Source organism: Hyperolius riggenbachi, chromosome 1 (genome assembly GCF_040937935.1).
Source record: "Hyperolius riggenbachi isolate aHypRig1 chromosome 1, aHypRig1.pri, whole genome shotgun sequence".
NCBI classification, from domain to species: domain Eukaryota; kingdom Metazoa; phylum Chordata; class Amphibia; order Anura; family Hyperoliidae; genus Hyperolius; species Hyperolius riggenbachi.
In genome coordinates, this window is record NC_090646.1 from 457,322,245 (window position 1) to 457,339,756 (window position 17,512).

Here is a 17,512-nt window from a genome sequence, read left to right on the forward strand (position 1 = left end):
CGGTTGTGCAGCCCACATTGTGTTCAATACACAACTGGGACAACACAGTTTTCAACCCGGGCACCTCAGAAAAATTAAACCTTTTTTTTTGTTTGTTTTTTTTTGTTTTGTTTTTACAACAAATTACACAGATATAGCTATTTTTTGACGTAATAGCTGGTGGCAGAGTGGCAGCAGAAGGTAAATCTGTGTACCCTGGCAGTGGGAAACACAGACAGACAGACAGCAGCAGCAGCAGGAGGAATGGAGGAGTAATTATGTGTGCAGCTATTGTTTGACGTAATAGCTGGTGGCAGAGTGGCAGCAGAAGGTAAATCTGTGTACCCTGGCAGTGGGAAACACAGACAGACAGCAGCAGCAGCAGGAGGAATGGAGGAGTAATGTGAGCAGCTATTGTTTGACGTAATAGCTGGTGGCAGAGTGGCAGCAGAAGCTAATTCTGTGTACCCTGGCAGTGGGAAACACAGACAGACAGCAGCATCAGCAGGAGGAATGGAGGAGTAGTGTGAGTGTGGCAGCAGGCAGGCAGCGTGACATAATAGCCCTGGTACCTAGCGGTGATACCAGGCCGTAAATGAACACAACAGGAGGTCCCAGACAGCGGTCGTGCAGCCCACATCGTGTCCAATACACAACTGGGACAACACAGTTTTCAACCCGGGCACCTCAGAAAAATTAAACCTTTTTTTTTTTTGGTTTTTTTTGTTTTGTTTTTACAACCAATTACACAGATATAGCTATTTTTTGACGTAATAGCTGGTGGCAGAGTGGCAGCAGAAGGTAAATCTGTGTACCCTGGCAGTGGGAAACACAGACAGACAGACAGCAGCAGCAGCAGGAGGAATGGAGGAGTAATTATGTGTGCAGCTATTGTTTGACGTAATAGCTGGTGGCAGACTGGCAGCAGAAGGTAATTCTGTGTACCCTGGCAGTGGGAAACACAGACAGACAGCAGCAGCAGGAGGAATGGAGGAGTAGTGTGAGTGTGGCAGCAGGCAGGCAGCGTGACATAATAGCCCTGGTACCTAGCGGTGATACCAGGCCGTAAATGAACACAACAGGAGGTCCCAGACAGCGGTCGTGCAGCCCACATCGTGTCCAATACACAACTGGGACAACACAGTTTTCAACCCGGGCACCTCAGAAAAATTAAACCTTTTTTTTTTTTGGTTTTTTTGGTTTTGTTTTTACAACCAATTACACAGATATAGCTATTTTTTGATGTAATAGCTGGTGGCAGAGTGGCAGCAGAAGGTAAATCTGTGTACCCTGGCAGTGGGAAACACAGACAGACAGCAGAAGGGCAGTACACAGCAGCCCACTGTAGGTGTAAAATGTGTGGCTGCAGGCGACGTAATAGTCAAAGTGAACCAGGCTGGCTTAGTGAGCAGGAGCCAGGAGGTGGTAAAGGGTGGTAAGGCACATTAACGATGGTTCTTAGCCAGTTCATGTCCCCCTCTCGCCGACAACAGGGGCCAGGAACTCGCCTTCCACCCACGCCTGGTTCATCTTGAGAAACGTCAGTCTGTCCACAGACTTGTGAGACAGACGTGAGCGTTTCTCGGTGACCACACCACCAGCTGCACTGAAGCAGCGATCGGACAGCAGGCTGGAAGGGGGGCAGGACAGCACTTCCAGGGCGTACTGTGCCAGCTCGCTCCAGATCTCCAGGCGCTTGACCCAATACTCCATGGGATCAACAGGGGCATCGCTGTCAAGCCCGCTGTAGGACCCCATGTAGTCAGCCACCATGCGGGTCAGGCGCTGGCTGTGACCGGTGGAGGATGCTGCTGCATGCACCTCCTCTCTAGTCACTGCTGCCGGAGCCTCTACAGTCCTGTAGAGCTCATGGCTGAGAGACAGCAGGTCTGTGGGGCGCTTGCTGCTGGATGCAGGCACCTGCTGCTGCCTCTGTGCTGGCTGCTGGACAGTGGGGGTGGAAGGCTGGGGGAAGGCTTCCTCCAAGCGCTCAACAAGGGCCTGCTGCAAGCTCCTTATTTGTTGCGCTGGGTCTCCTCCTGCAGGCGGCAGGAACTGGCTCAACTTCCCCTTGAGGCGTGGGTCCAACATCATGCTGATCCAGATTTCCTCCCTCTGCTTCATCTGGATCACCCTGGGGTCTCTGCGCAGGCACGTCAGCATGTGCGCTGCCATTGGGAAGAGGCGGGCCACGTCTGCTGGCACATCGACGGCAGTGCTGCTGTCCTCATCCTCCTCCTCTGCCTCGTCAGCCTCATCCTCTCTCCACCCCCGCACCAACTCAGCTGCACTGTGCTGCTCCCCCTCATCACCAGCAAGGTCAGGGACCTCCACCAAGTCCTCCTCCTCCTCCCCCTCAGAGGTGGACTGTGCAGCTGCTTGCCGCTCCTGCTGGTCCAAGGCTGCCGCTCCCTGTTCCAGCAAAGCATCGAGGGCCCTGTTCAGCAGACAAACCAGGGGCACCCACTCGCAGACCATAGCATGGTCCCTGCTCACCATGTTAGTGGCCTGCAGAAAGGGAGCCAGCACTAAGCACACCTGCTGCATGTGCCTCCAGTCATCATCGGGGACGATGGACGGGATGTTGCTGGTCTTGTCCCTTCTCTGAGCGGCGGAAACAGTGGCCAGGGCAAGGTACTGGTTGACAGCGTGCTTCTGTTCAACCAGACGCTCCAACATCGCCAGGGTGGAGTTCCAGCGAGTCGGAACGTCAAGGATCAGTCGATGGGGTGGCAGATCCAGCTCCTTTTGCACGTCTTCCAGGCTCGCACAGGCTGCAGCCGAGCGCCGGAAGTGACGCACAACGTTCCTTGCCGTTTCCAGCAGTTCGCCCATCCCCTGGTAGGTGCGCAAGAACTTCTGCACCACCAGGTTCAGCACGTGGGCAAGACAGGGGATGTGGGTCAGGTTTCCCCTGTCTATTGCGGCAACCAGATTGGCCCCATTGTCGGTCACCACCTCTCCGACTCTGAGGCCTCTGGGGGTCAGCCAAATCCTCTCCTGCTCCTGGAGTTTGGCCAACACATGGGTTGCCGTCAGCTTGGTCTTCCCAAGGCTGACCAAGTGCAGCAGCGCTTGGCAGTGGCGGGCCTTCACGCTGCTGCTGAGGCGGGGGGTTTGGCCAGGTGTGCCGGAGGATGGCAGAGGATCGGAGGAACCTGCTGCAGTTCCCCTGACCCTGCGGGGTGGCACCACCCACTGTGTTGCTGCTGCTGCTGTGCCCGCTGCTGCTCTCCCATCCTCACCCCCTTCCACCAAGCTGACCCAGTGGACAGTGAAGGACAGGTAGCGGCCTGTCCCGAAGCGGCTGCTCCAGGAGTCCATGGTGACGTGGACCCTTTCACCAACCGCGTGCTCCTGCCCTCGCTCCACATTGGCCATCACAAAGCGGTGCAGTGCAGGAATGGCCTTGCGGGAGAAAAAGTGTCTGCTGGGGAGCTGCCAGTCTGGGGCTGCGCAAGCAAGCAGCGCACGAATGTCGCTCCCCTCCTGCATGAGCGTGTACGGCAGGAGTTGGGAGCACATGGCCCGTGCCAGCAAGCCGTTCAGCTGCCGCACGCGACGGCTGCTGGGAGGCAGAGCCCTAACCACCCCCTGGAAGGACTCGCTCAAAAGGCTCTGGCGTGGCCTTTTGCTGGCACGGGAATCAGCAGACACAGCGGAGGAGGCCACTGAGGACTGGCTGCCAGAACAGGCCTCAGTGTCGGCGGCAGGAGTTGCAGAGGGGGGAGGAGCAGTGCGTTTCCGCACTCCTGCTGGTGCTGCTGGAGGAGCAGGAGGGCGGGTGGCTGCTGTTGCTGCTGCTGCTGAAGGCTGTGCAGTGATGGGTGTGGTGCCACTGCCAGCACCAGATGCCTTCAGCCTCTGGAACTCCTCATGCTGGTGGAAATGTTTCGCAGCAAGGTGGTTGATGAGCGAGCTGGTGCTGAACTTTAAGGGGTCTGCACCTCTGCTCAACTTCCGCTGACAGTGGTTGCAAGTGGCGTACTTGCTGTACACAGTGGGCATGGTGAAATATCGCCAGATTGGTGACAGAAACATCCCCCTACGGCATGGAAGCGCTGCTGCCTGTCTCCCTGTGGTGGTTGGGGGGGGGGGGCTTGGGGGGCTTGGGTGCGGCTGGTGGTGGTACTGGCAGATGCTGCTGCTGCTGCTGCTGAGCCTGAGACACCAGCAGGCTGTGGGACCTGCCTACTGCTGCCAATGCTTGCAATGATGCGCCTCCTTGCAAGGCCCACAAGAGCATCCTCCTCCTCCTCCTCAGAGCTGCTGAGGACGACATCCCCTGGAGGTGGTGGCACCCAGTCTCTGTCTGTCACCGGGTCATCATCATCCTCCCCCTCCTGAAACATGTCCTGCTGGGATGATGACCCCCCAAACTCCTCTCCTGATGCATGGATGGGCTGCTTGACTGTCGCCACAGTCTTGCTGTCCAATCCCTCATCCCCCAAGTGCCCATCAGCATCTCCTCCTCAAAATCGCCAACAACAGCAGACAATACCCTGATGGTGCCTGGGGTAAAAATACTGCTGAGTGACAGGTCGCCAACTTGTGACGGTGAACTGGCCTCCTCCCCAGACCCTGCTGGGCGGCTGCTGCGAACAGGGGTGGTGGTGATGGTGGTGGTGAGGGTGGAGGCCTCGGATGCAGAGCTGATGGCGGGCTGCTCATCCTCCGTCATGAGTTGCACCACAGTGTCTGCATGCTTTTCCTCAATGGGACGTTTCCGACCCGGCTGGAGGAAAATCGGAGCAGGTGCTACACGCTGCTGCTGCTGTGTCTCTGCAGCCTGAGTTGCAGATGCTCCTGCTGGGCGGCGCCCAAGGCGTCCACGGCCAGTGGCTATGGGAGGAATGTTAGCCACTGACGCTGCTGCTGCTGCTGCGGAACTGTGCATGGTGGCGCGGCCGCGGCCTGCCACAATGCTGCTCCCTCTCCTCCTGATTCCCTTGCTGCCCTTCCCCTTGCCCAAACCGCGCTGGCTGCCACTTCCAGACATCTTCGATGTTTTGGGCGTATAGACAAAAGTTTTTTAAAAGGGCGGGTGAAAAGTGGGGTACTTTAATTGAGTGGGTTGGTGGGTGAGGTGACTGAGTGAGTGTCCCTAGTACAGTAAGTAAGTAGTAACAGTCAGGAAGTACAACTAGCAGCTACAATAATCAGTAGTAATCACAAGTAAATTTAGTGTGTGTACACTACAGACAGTGAGTGCACGCACGCGCAAACACGCGCAGGAGCTAGCCTATGAACAGTGACTGAGTGAGTGTCCCTAGTACAGTAAGTAAGTAAGTAGTAACAGTCAGTAAGTACAACTAACTAATTACAATAATGAATCAGTTATCAGAAGGAAATAGAGTGTGTGTAGTGTGTGTACACAGACAGTGAGTGCACACACGCAGGAGCTAGTAGCCTATGAACAGTGACTGAGTGTCCTAGACTCCTAGTACAGTAAGAGTAAGTAGTAACAGTAAGTACAACTAACTAATTACAATAAGCAATCAGTTATCAGAAGGAAATAGAGTGTGTGTAGTGTGTACACAGACAGTGAGTGCACACACGCAGGAGCTAGTAGCCTATGAACAGTGACTGAGTGTCCTAGACTCCTAGTACAGTAAGTAGTAACAGTAAGTCCAACTAACTAATTACAATAATCAATTACAATAATCAATCAGTTATCAGAAGGAAATAGAGTGTGTGTAGTGTGTACACAGAAAGTGAGTGCACACACGCAGGAGCTAGTAGCCTATGAACAGTGACTGAGTGTCCTAGACTCCTAGTACAGTAAGAGTAAGTAGTAACAGTAAGTACAAACAACTAACTAATTACAATAATGAATCAGTTATCAGAAGGAAATAGAGTGTGTGTAGTGTGTGTACACAGACAGTGAGTGCACACACGCAGGAGCTAGTAGCCTATGAACAGTGACTGAGTGTCCTAGACTCCTAGTACAGTAAGAGTAAGTAGTAACAGTAAGTACAACTAACTAATTACAATAAGCAATCAGTTATCAGAAGGAAATAGAGTGTGTGTAGTGTGTGTACACAGACAGTAAGTGCACACACGCAGGAGCTAGTAGCCTATGAACAGTGACTGAGTGTCCTAGACTCCTAGTACAGTAAGTAGTAACAGTAAATACAACTAACTAATTACAATAATCAATTACAATAATCAATCAGTTATCAGAAGGAAATAGAGTGTGTGTAGTGTGTACACAGAAAGTGAGTGCACACACGCAGGAGCTAGTAGCCTATGAACAGTGACTGAGTGTCCTAGACTCCTAGTACAGTAAGAGTAAGTAGTAACAGTAAGTACAAACAACTAACTAATTACAATAATCAATCAGTTATCAGAAGGAAATAGAGTGTGTGTAGTGTGTGTACACAGACAGTGAGTGCACACACGCAGGAGCTAGTAGACTATGAACAGTGACTGAGTGTCCTAGACTCCTAGTACAGTAAGAGTAAGTAGTAACAGTAAGTACAACTAACTAATTACAATAAACAATCAGTTATCAGAAGGAAATAGAGTGTGTGTAGTGTGTGTACACAGACAGTGAGTGCACACACGCAGGAGCTAGTAGCCTATGAACAGTGACTGAGTGTCCTAGACTCCTAGTACAGTAAGAGTAAGTAGTAACAGTAAGTACAAACAACTAACTAATTACAATAATCAATCAGTTATCAGAAGGAAATAGAGTGTGTGTAGTGTGTACACAGACAGTGAGTGCACACACGCAGGAGCTAGTAGCCTATGAACAGTGACTGAGTGTCCTAGACTCCTAGTACAGTAAGTAGTAACAGTAAGTACAACTAACTAATTACAATAATCAATTACAATAATCAATCAGTTATCAGAAGGAAATAGAGTGTGTGTAGTGTGTACACAGAAAGTGAGTGCACACACGCAGGAGCAGCTAGTAGCCTATGAACAGTGACAGTGAGTGTCCTAGTACAGTTACAGTATATAACTACAATACTAATACAATCAGTAGTAAAGGACAGCAGAAATACTGGTATAGAATAGAGAGAAATAAACAGAGGACAGGAGGACAGCTGCCCACACAGGCAAGGCCCTGAGGCCTAAAGCTGTAAGCCTGCAGCAGCTGGCCTGTCTCTATGTAACACAAAAGCTACTAACTAAAATACAATGTCTAACTAACTAACAACAGTATAGGTGTGTATAGGAGGTGTATGTGAGCAAAAACGCTAGGTAAATGACCACAATAGAGCTCTTGCTAAGCCAAAGCACAAAGGAGCAACTCTCTCTCTGTACAAGTCTCAGGCAAGCACGGAGAAACGGAACATGGCGGCCGCTATTTATAGGGTAGGGGCTGGCCAGGGTCCCCCTCTGTGATTGGCTGCCGTCAGAGGGCCTGGGAGCCCTCTGATTGGCTCTAAGGACATCAATCTGGGCTATGACGCTATTCGAGCTCGGCACCGAGCTCGAATAGCGCCGTTTGCTCGAATAGCTCGAATAGTGAATGGGCTATTCGAGTGTACTCGAATAGCCCATTCGAATAGCTACAGCTATTCGGAGCTCGAATACCGAGCTTGAATAGCTGGAAAAGAGCTCGAATATTCGAGCTACTCAAATATTCGAGCTCTGCTGAGCACCACTGCTCAGAACCCTCCCCTGGCAGGGCTTAACTTTAACCCTCTCCTGGAGGTGCCCAACATTAACCCTTCCCTAGTAGGGGCCTAACCTTAACCCCCCTGGTAGGCACTAGGCAACTAACCTTAACTGCCCCCCCCCCCCAAACAACTAGCTTTCACACCCACAAGGCACACGGTGGGATGCATCCTATTTAAAAGTATGTCCACAACGATAGTGGACACCCAGGATGTCTGCTATGGTGGCTATAGCACTTTGAGCTACAAATAGCGGGCACCCTTTTAAACAGGACACATCTCGCGGCCACTGTCTGCAGTGCTTTATTGGGCATTGTACATGGTGCAAGCAAAAAGTCAATAGGCTGTATGCTGCACTGTATGGGCCGCATTACAGCAGTAGGCTACCCATAACAAGTATGAACATCGGGTGCTGTGATTAAGGTTTGGCCATATCAGCTGCATACTTCTTTTAATTGTGTGATTCCAATACTACTACAGTCAAAGAGATCAACAGGACTGACAGTCTATTGGCACCCTCACTACATTACACCTTTAAAACAGCCTGTTCTAAAGTGATTAGAATTGTATCAGAATGAGCTTTTCTGGGAATATTATTCATGTCCAGTGAGTAGTGGCTCAGTGTCTAACCGATTTTATAGTGCTTATCATTTACATATAGAAAAGAACATTCGCCAATTTATTGGGACATCTATTCAGAGCCATTCTAGGGCAAAATTATGTTACAGTAAAGCAAGTATGAAACCAAAAATGGGGGTTATTTATTGTTTAACAGTGTTAGATAGTAAATATTCATATTATATCAGCTGAATATGAAAAACTGTAATTTATTGTATCTAATTAAAAAGGCCTCCTGCAAGACCATAACCATGTTAATAAATATTAGTCTATAATCTGCTCATAAAAAAATTGTTCACAAACAACGTAATATATAAATCGCTTGACTCATGTTCCACAGAACAAGGTTTGCTTGCTCATGGGGAAATTACCTTAATAACTATGCTTGTACAACAATTTGTAAGTTACTAAAATCAAGTTTGTTCATATATAGAGATGTCGCGAACATAGAATTTTCCATTTGCAAACTGCGATTGTGAACTTCCGCAAATGTTCGCAAATATGGCGAACCGCCATAGACATCAATGGGCAGGCAACTTTTAAAACCTACAAAGACTGTTCCTGGCCACAAAAGTGATGGAATAGTTGTTTCAAGGGGTCTTACACCTGGACTGAGGCATGCCAGAGGAGATCCATGCCAAAAGTCCCACCAAAAATTACGAAGTTGACACAAAGTCGGGTTTTAATCCCTAAAGGGCAGAAATCACATTATGCACAGCTCTGGGTGTCAGTGGGCTGTGGAATGTAACACACAGAGAAATGCAATAGTACTATCAGAATACAGTGAAATACTAATGCTCTGTAGTGGTACTGTGTCTGCAAGTTAATGTAGCAACAGCAGTAGTGTGCACACAGCTCTGGGTGTCAGTGGGCTGTGGTGGAGTGTCACACACAGAGACATCCAATAGTACTATCAGAATACAGTGAAATAATAATGCACTGGAGTGGTTCTGTGCCTGCAACTTAATGTAGCAACAGCAGTATTGTTCACACAGCTCTGGGTGTCAGTGGGCTGTGGAGTGTCACACACACAAAAAAAAAACACAGGAGACCAATGTACTATACCTCAAAAGGGCTGTCTGGGGTGCTTTCATAGAAAGTGAGGAACAAGAACACAGGCCCTTCCTATCTGCAGTCAGCAGCCAGCAGAGAATGAATCCAATATGGCCACCACAACTGCTTTTTGATAGGGGGGTGGGGGGTCCAGGAGGCTAGCTGATTGGATGCAATGTGTCTGCTGACTGTGAGGTAAGGGGTCAAAGTTTGGCTCCATGATGATGTATAGGAGGCGGGTCGAACACGCCAACTGTTCGCAGTTTGCAGTTTGCGGAGAACGTAAACAGCCGAAATTCGCTGGGAACTGTTCACTGGCAAACTGTTCGGGCCATCTCTATTGATATGGTGTAAACAGATACACAAAGAGCTCTAACAGTTAAAAAAAAAAAAAAACTCGTGTGACACTGACAAAGCAAATTTTATATAAATCCATGCAACTTAATAATGGACCAATCAAATCTCACTTCTCATGCAACAACATACTGTACTAGACCATTTCAGGGTGCCTCTATAGAAATGGTCCCTACCTTGCGTACATGTAAAAAAGGCACCTGGAAAAAAAAGGGCCCATGGGGTTACTGCTAGTAGAATATCTGTAAAATTACTAATATTCTACCACTTATTTTCAATAGAATAATATTGATAATCTTTGCCAATATTTTATTATGCCTTAATCTAACCCTACTCTCACACAGCTTTCCCTCTACCGATGCCTAACTGTAAACACTCCCTCTACCAATGCCTAACACTTAACCAACTCTACCAATGCCTAACACTTAACCAATTTACATACGAGTACATGATTACTCGTATGTAAATTGACCACCCCCTTCAGCACCTGCCTTCCCCTTAAAACCTGGTCCCAGCAGTAAAGTAGGTGCTTTCAGAATACAGGGCCAGCTGCTTAGTGCCCGAGTTGGGCGCAACTATAGCAATAGTACTATAGTGCGTGCCCCATGCATGGGTAATTCGGGGTTCCGGCGATCACCGGACCCTGAATTACTTCCTCCTCTGAGTTGCAAAGACTCAGAGTGGGAATCGTTTTTATTGCTGTCAGGAATTTCAGTGGCAGAAGTGTGAGCCTTCATTCAGATCATCCTGTGCTCAACTGACTGGCGGTATACGCATACAGTACATATGCCCCAACAGGATGAGCATGGCTGCCCTTGCTTGTTTATGTGTGATTTGATATTTATGCATAATAATAATAACAATAATAACACTTTTTGGTTTCTCTATTGCTTTATTGCTATCTATTTGTTGTAAGGCAGAGGTGCCCACACTTTTTTGGCTTTAAAAATTAGCAAGTCAAGACTTTAAAAATTAGCAAGTCAAAATGATCTACCTATGTACAATTTTAAGAGCACAATTGTGTATACAAAATGGAAAATGTAGTGCGGTCAGGGTCTACCATGAAGTCCTTTGCAATCTACCGGTAGATCGTGATCTACTCAATGGGCAGCACTGTTGTCAGGTTATTAGTGAGATACTCTTTGTACATTTTTTTTATAACTTGTCCAAATTTATGTAAACCATTTCTGAAATGTTTAATTTACATAATTTGCAAATTATATATCTTATTTCTTCTTCTTGTACAATTGTTAATGGCTTACCTATGCAGATTGGCTCCTTATCACTCCACCGTGGTTTTGAAGCATTAATACATGTGAGATTTCTGGATCCCTCCAGTTCATATCCCATGTTGCAATGAAAATGTGCTGTTCCTCCAGCATGAAGACCCATGACCGTCACTTCTCCATAATCTGGCCTTCTGGGAAAACTGCAGCTCAGCATGAAGACTTAACATACACACACACAATGAAACATTGGATATATAAGGAGAAGGGACACATTTTCAGAAAAAAAATACTACATTCAAAGAATGATTAGTTTATCAAGACTACAGAAAAAGGCTCTACAACAAACACTGATGAGAACATAAGACTATCATTAATAAATATTTCTAGTGAAAGTTAGTAAACGTTATTGCAATTTTTTAGGACAATAACTGAGACACTCGGCCTTATTTTCTAAGATTTTCTACAATGTTCCATCAAATATTTCATACACAGACACATTGACCAGTGTTTTGGTGAAAGAAATTTGAGTATAGCATGGAAAACATTGGACAACATAAATATTTTTGGGGCTGTGCCTGTCAGGTGCTGACTTTTGTTGAGCAAAACTCCACTGAAAAATACAATACTCGAATGTTACAAAACAAAACTTGTAACTTGTTCTTATTAAGTGGGCAGTTGAAAGAACTTACAGAGTGGCATTCTCCTTTAAAGGTTAGAAAACACAATCTTAAAGGGAAGGTTCAGGGACCGTTGAAAAAAAATAAAAATCCGCATCCACTTACCTGGGGCTTCCTCCAGCCCGTGGCAGGCAGGAGGTGCCCTCGGCGCCGCTCCGCAGGCTCCCGGTGGTCTCCGGTGGCTGACCCGACCAGGCCAGGCCGGCGGCCAGGTCGGGCTTCTTCTGCGTTCCAAAATGCGCCTCACGGCAGCGCGCTGACGTCATCGGACGTCCGCCGGGCTGTACTGCGCAGGCTCAGTTCTGAGCCTGCGCAGTACAGCCCGGAGGACGTCCGATGACGTCAGCGCGCCGCCGTGAGGCGCATTTTGGAACGCAGAAGAAGCCCAACCTGGCCGCTGGCCTGGCCAGGTCGGGTCGGCCACCGGAGACCACCGGGAGCCTGCGGAGCGGCGCAGAGGACACCTCCTGCCTGCTACGGGCTGGAGGAAGCCCCAGGTAAGTGGATGCGGATTTTTATTTTTTTTCAACGGTCCCTGAACCTTCCCTTTAAATAGGAACTAAGAGTTAATAATTTAAAAGGAACTCCTTTGGCTTAAATATTTTACTGGATGGCTGGATAGTGTAATGGTTAAGGACTCTGCCTCCTGGGTCTGAATCTCGGCTCTGCCTGTTCAGTAAGCCAGCACCTATTCAGTAGGAGATCTCGGGCAAGTCTCCCTAACATTGCTACTGCCTATAGATCGCGTCCTAGTGGCTGAAGCTCTGGCGCTTTGAGTCCGCCAGGAGAAAAGTGCAATATAAATGTTCTGTGTCTGTCTGTCTATCCTGAATGGATAGACAGATCTCCTCCATGCCACTTGCATCAGGCACCAGTGACTGCATAGTGTGCTGGTTAAGGGCTCTGCTTCTGACCCAGGAGACCAGGATTTGAATCTCGACTTTTCCTGCTAAGTAAGCTTACACCTATCCAGTAGGAGACCTTGGGCTAGACTCCCTAACACTGCTACTGCTTATAGAGCACATCCTAGTGGCTACAGATCTGGCGCTTTGAGTCCGCCAGGAGAAAAGAGTGATATAAATGTTCTGTGTCTGTCTGTGTCTTATGCAAATGATGGAAATACATTTCCTACATGCCATACTGCTGTCACTTCCCTCTGTGCGTATGGCAATTTGGGAGGGGCATGACAATACAGTCACATGACTTGTGCTACCAGTTAAATCATGAAAGTTAATTTTTGCACTGTACAAATTTTAAAGCTGCATGTGCTCTACCATTTGTAGTGACAACAATCCATTACCTTTAAACACAGAATGTTCACTCATATGGCCCTTTTACACTTAATGCGTCGCCACATACCACAAATGCACCACATCCCATTGCAAAAGCAATGATAGCCCTGTGAGGCTATCACACTTAAAATGGTGTATTGTGGCTGGTTCCCGCGTGGTAACACACTGCCTGCAGTGCGTTACCGACCAACTTCTGCGTATGTCTCGGAAATGAGGCATACTTTCAATTGTGTTGCATCCCAGGCAGTGTGTCATGTTCCATTGTCTGTAATGGCCATTGCGACAAGCTGAAGTAGGAGAGAGTACCGCTGCGCGATGCACCACGGTAAATGTAAAAGGTAGCATGAATTACCAAGAGGTCAACTCCATAATAGAAGCCATCCTAATGCACCTTATAACGAGTTTAGATGAATAATGCAGCAGTAGATTATTATTTTTACTTAGATTTCTTTAAAGCAAAGCCAACACATAGGATACTTATTAATACAATATAATTTATGAAAAACAAAATACTTCTGCCGTTTAATACTTTATAAGAAACATTTTATTGACACTATATACCGGGGTGAAGTATATCTTCATTTGGGCAAATTGTGTTTACAAATTTCGGCATCCTAGTCAGCATATTTGCCGCCTCATTAATATGATAGATTAGGTAATATAACATTTAATAGAAAAATAGATTGTTTATCCCTCGTTACTAAGGGATCCATATGCGTATAGTGCGGCTATGTCAGCAATGACAAGGGCATTTGGCACATCCCAGGAGCTCTGCTACTATACAGTATATTTGTAAAAGGCTGGCTATCTGCAAAGGCCTCACAGGTCACAGCCAAAAAATGCTACTGAATCGCAGGTGCAACATTGGGCACTCAAGCTGATACACATGGGCATGGGGAATTGCATGCAGATGTTGGGAGCTAGTGCTCAGAGGGTAGTACCTGTGGAATAGTGGTGTACATGAAAGTGCTATGCACAGGGAAATGGAGGCTTGCTGCACATGAGAGTTGCAAACAGAATGAGGACTCTTTCTGCTCACTGAGAAGCTGTTGCGTATAGAGGAAGGGGTCTGCTGCACATTAGAAAGTTGGTTGTTGTGCATGGGAGCTGCTCAAATAAGAGGGAGCAACATGTGGACTGGGAAGCAACAAATGGAATAGAAAATGGTCTGCTGCACATGGTGAGTTGCATATTGGATGGGGACTGATCATTGACATGGGAAAGCTATTTCACAGAGAAGAGAGGGTTGCTTCACATGGTTAGTTGCATATTGGATGGGGACTGATCATTGACATGGGAAAGCTATTTCGCAGAGAAGAGAGGGTTGCTGCTCATGGTTAGTTGCATATGGGATGGGGACTGATAATTAACATGGAAAAAGCTATTGCACATAGAAAACAGGTTTGCTCCACATGGTGCGGTTTGTTATATGTTTTTTGTTATTCACCTTGGTAATGCAGCTGAAAGGTTCCTATTGAATCATCCTGAAGCGTTTTGAAGTAGACTGAAAGAGTATTTGTGGGACTCCGGATCACCTGACCTTCAACCAGTAGTGTTTCATTTGCCAAAACTACCAGACCATCTTCACTAATTCCACGAATGGCTAGGTGTTCTCCCTCAGACAAATTAACACTTTTAACCTGTGAATAGAAAACAAAAAAAAATAGATAAACATCCCATAGAATGAATGGTTTTGTTATTATTGATCTGATGCACTTAACTTCACAATCAATGTATAAATGACTGCTGCTAGCGTACATTCAGACTTGATTAATTGATATTAGCTTCAGCTTTAGATCCCATGAGAGCCCACAAGTGTGGGGGTCCCCCTCAGCTCAAGTTACCAATGCCTAAGGCTATCAGCAGTAGTTTGGTTTCTTTATAGCCTCTCCCGAGTCACAATGAACTGAGTTTTTTTGCAATAAGGAAAGAGCTCCAGGTAGGATCACATTTTTACTTACACTTACCTAAGAAGAAAGAAGCCTCTGGATGCTGTAGGGGCTTCATACACTGTCTTCCATTCCATCATTACTGAGCATGGACCCCCTGAAGATCAGCGACAAGGGCTTGTCGGTAGGAGCATTGTGGCTGCGATCCTCTTCAGGCTTGAGTGTGGCTGTACTGCACCTGCGTGAGTATAGCCGCGCCTGCGCAGTAAGCTAGAACCACTCCTGCACAAGCGGCTCCATGCTACTGTTCAGGCACAGCCATTCTTACATTGGTGCAGCACAGCCACGCTTGTCCCAGAGGAGGAGCATGGCCCCGATGTTCCAGAGGCAGAGGACCAAATGTCCTAGAGGCAGAGGACCGGAGACAGAGGACAGCATAGGAAGCCTACTGGATCCAGAGGCTTCCCTCTCCTTAGGTAAATATTAACCCATTGAGCTTTGCAAAGCCTTAGGTTCTCTTTAAGTTGATTACATGTAAGAGAGACGAAAAGCTGTCATGAATTGTTTGATGACACTGGATTGAAATAATTTCTGCATTAATTGCACATATGCATTATGAATGTGCATAATTAGGCACTAGATTATGCAGTACTTTTCTCATAGCTGTTTACTGTTGGTGAATCAAGTGGTAAAATAAAGTCAGCAGAATCCTTTAAAAATGAGTTAAACATGAAAGGCGTTAAAGAGGTTTAGTACATCAAGGTCTCTGAGTACTACAGTACAGAGAAAGCAATAATCTCAGGAATGCAGCAATCACTGTAGTCCTTGAGGAGTAAAGTGTCTTTTCTAAGCATGATTACAGGATAAGGTCTCTCAATTATAAGTAAGTAAAATACATTACATTAAATACTTTAGTACTATAAACACAATAAAAAACCTATATACTTTTATTTTTTTTGTATTTATAGCAGTAACGTATTGAATGTAATATATATATATATATATATATATATATATATACATACATACAGTATATATATATATATATATATATATATATATATATATATATATACAGTGTATATATATATATATATATATATATATATATATATATGTATATATATCTGAATTTATTTTCTTTCATTTCTCAACAGTACGCAGCTGAGGTGTATTTGAACAGTTATAAATATTCGTGGGTAAATAGTACAATTATATGAAAGATTGTAGGTTTCTATTGCCCATACGCAATTAACTTTTCTCCACAGTTTTCTCCCATAGATATTGTCACACCTTATCAATAAAATATATTTAAAGCGAATAATGTAATGAGTTTTATTTTACTTTGTACTTACTTTTTAGTACTTTTTTCAGTATTTTTTCAACTGTTAAACTGGTCTGAAAGTCAGCATTTCTACTTTGCTCTAAACGATTCCTCACAGCTTGAAAGCTACTATCCCAGAATATTTTTTTAGCAGAACATTACTAAAATGGTTAAACAAAGCACTTTGTCCTGTTATTCAGCTTCAAATCTGCATCCAAACTGGAGATAACAGTATCTTTGTTTGCATTCCAATGTTGATACATGTGTGTAAACACAGTGTAACAGGTGAAAAGGAGCTCTCTGTTAAGCTCTCTGTGCTTCAAGCACACAAACAGCTCAGAACAGCTAATTAGAAGATGTTAATATATAATTAAAAAAAGCAGTTTGAATAAAATGCAATGGCAGGTTTCAGGGCAAGATAAACTACACTTTGGAAACTTGTAATTTGTAAACAGACAAATATTACTTATGCACAAAAGCAAATATGATAACTGTATGAGTAATAAAAAGTAGGAAAACTCGTTTTTATTTAATGTAATATCTGAGTTTCAGACCACTTTTAGTTGTTTTTTAGAGAAGGTAAAACATTATCCCCTGGACAAAACACAGGAGAAAAGTTAATTGTATAAAGGCAAATTAATCTAAAAATAAACAAAAACATGCCCACAGAAGACAGTGGCAGCCCAATATAGCGTAAGTTTGAGATGGATGGTAATGGACTACTCACACACCCAGTTGGTAACAGAGTAACCACCAGAGAAGGTGTGTGGAAAACTCACCCCAATTCTGGATAGGTTAGGTCCCACTGCACAAGGACTGTTCTCCAAAAATTAAGATGAATGAAAACATAAAATATCCCACCCCATTAAAATGTATGGAATCAGGTGCCGAAGATGTAATAAAATTATTAAAAACATGTTAAATAGAAGATAAGTGTTAGCATACCTGAGGAATTACCATCCAAAGAGTTATAAAGGTAATTAGGTCCTTAGGTCGATATAGTGCCTTAATTAACAGTAAATAATAGTGATGAGTGCCTCATATACTAGTCTATGAGGTGCTCATAGCTAATATAGACAATTAAGGCACTACATTCACCTGAGGAAGCAGTGGTGTCACCTGGGAAATGTGTTGTCGTTTTGGCTGTGTATAACAGCTATGAGCACCTCCTAGTCTACATTATGAGGTGCTCATCACTAGTATATACAATCTGCCAATTAAAGCAGACCTAAACTCTTGCACAGGAGACAGGAAAACACAGAGAAATACTCCCTGTGTCCATCTTGTGTGTGAGTATAGAGAACAGCTTGTCTAGTTCTCCATTCTCAGCAAGTAATCATAAATGTAATTTGCTGTCAGCTCTGTGTCATGCAGTGGTGGACAAATCCAACAGTGGGTCCCTGTGCAGAATAAATAAAGGGGCCCCACGTGACTTGAGTGGCCATAATCATATCAGATTATAGTTGGTT

At 45.7% G+C, this 17,512-nt stretch overlaps 1 protein-coding gene across 2 annotated transcripts in view; it reads right to left on the reverse strand.

The window, feature by feature from the left end:
* SEZ6L (seizure related 6 homolog like) overlaps positions 1–17,512 on the reverse strand; it is a 575,113-nt gene that overhangs the window by 158,108 nt on the left and 399,493 nt on the right. For both annotated transcript variants that reach the window (XM_068238978.1, XM_068238971.1), the window contains exons 5-6: positions 14,278–14,470; positions 10,895–11,080 (exon numbers count right to left, since the gene is read on the reverse strand). In XM_068238978.1, the coding sequence (XP_068095079.1) occupies positions 10,895–11,080; positions 14,278–14,470 (379 nt within the window). The remainder of the gene's footprint in view (positions 1–10,894; positions 11,081–14,277; positions 14,471–17,512) is intronic.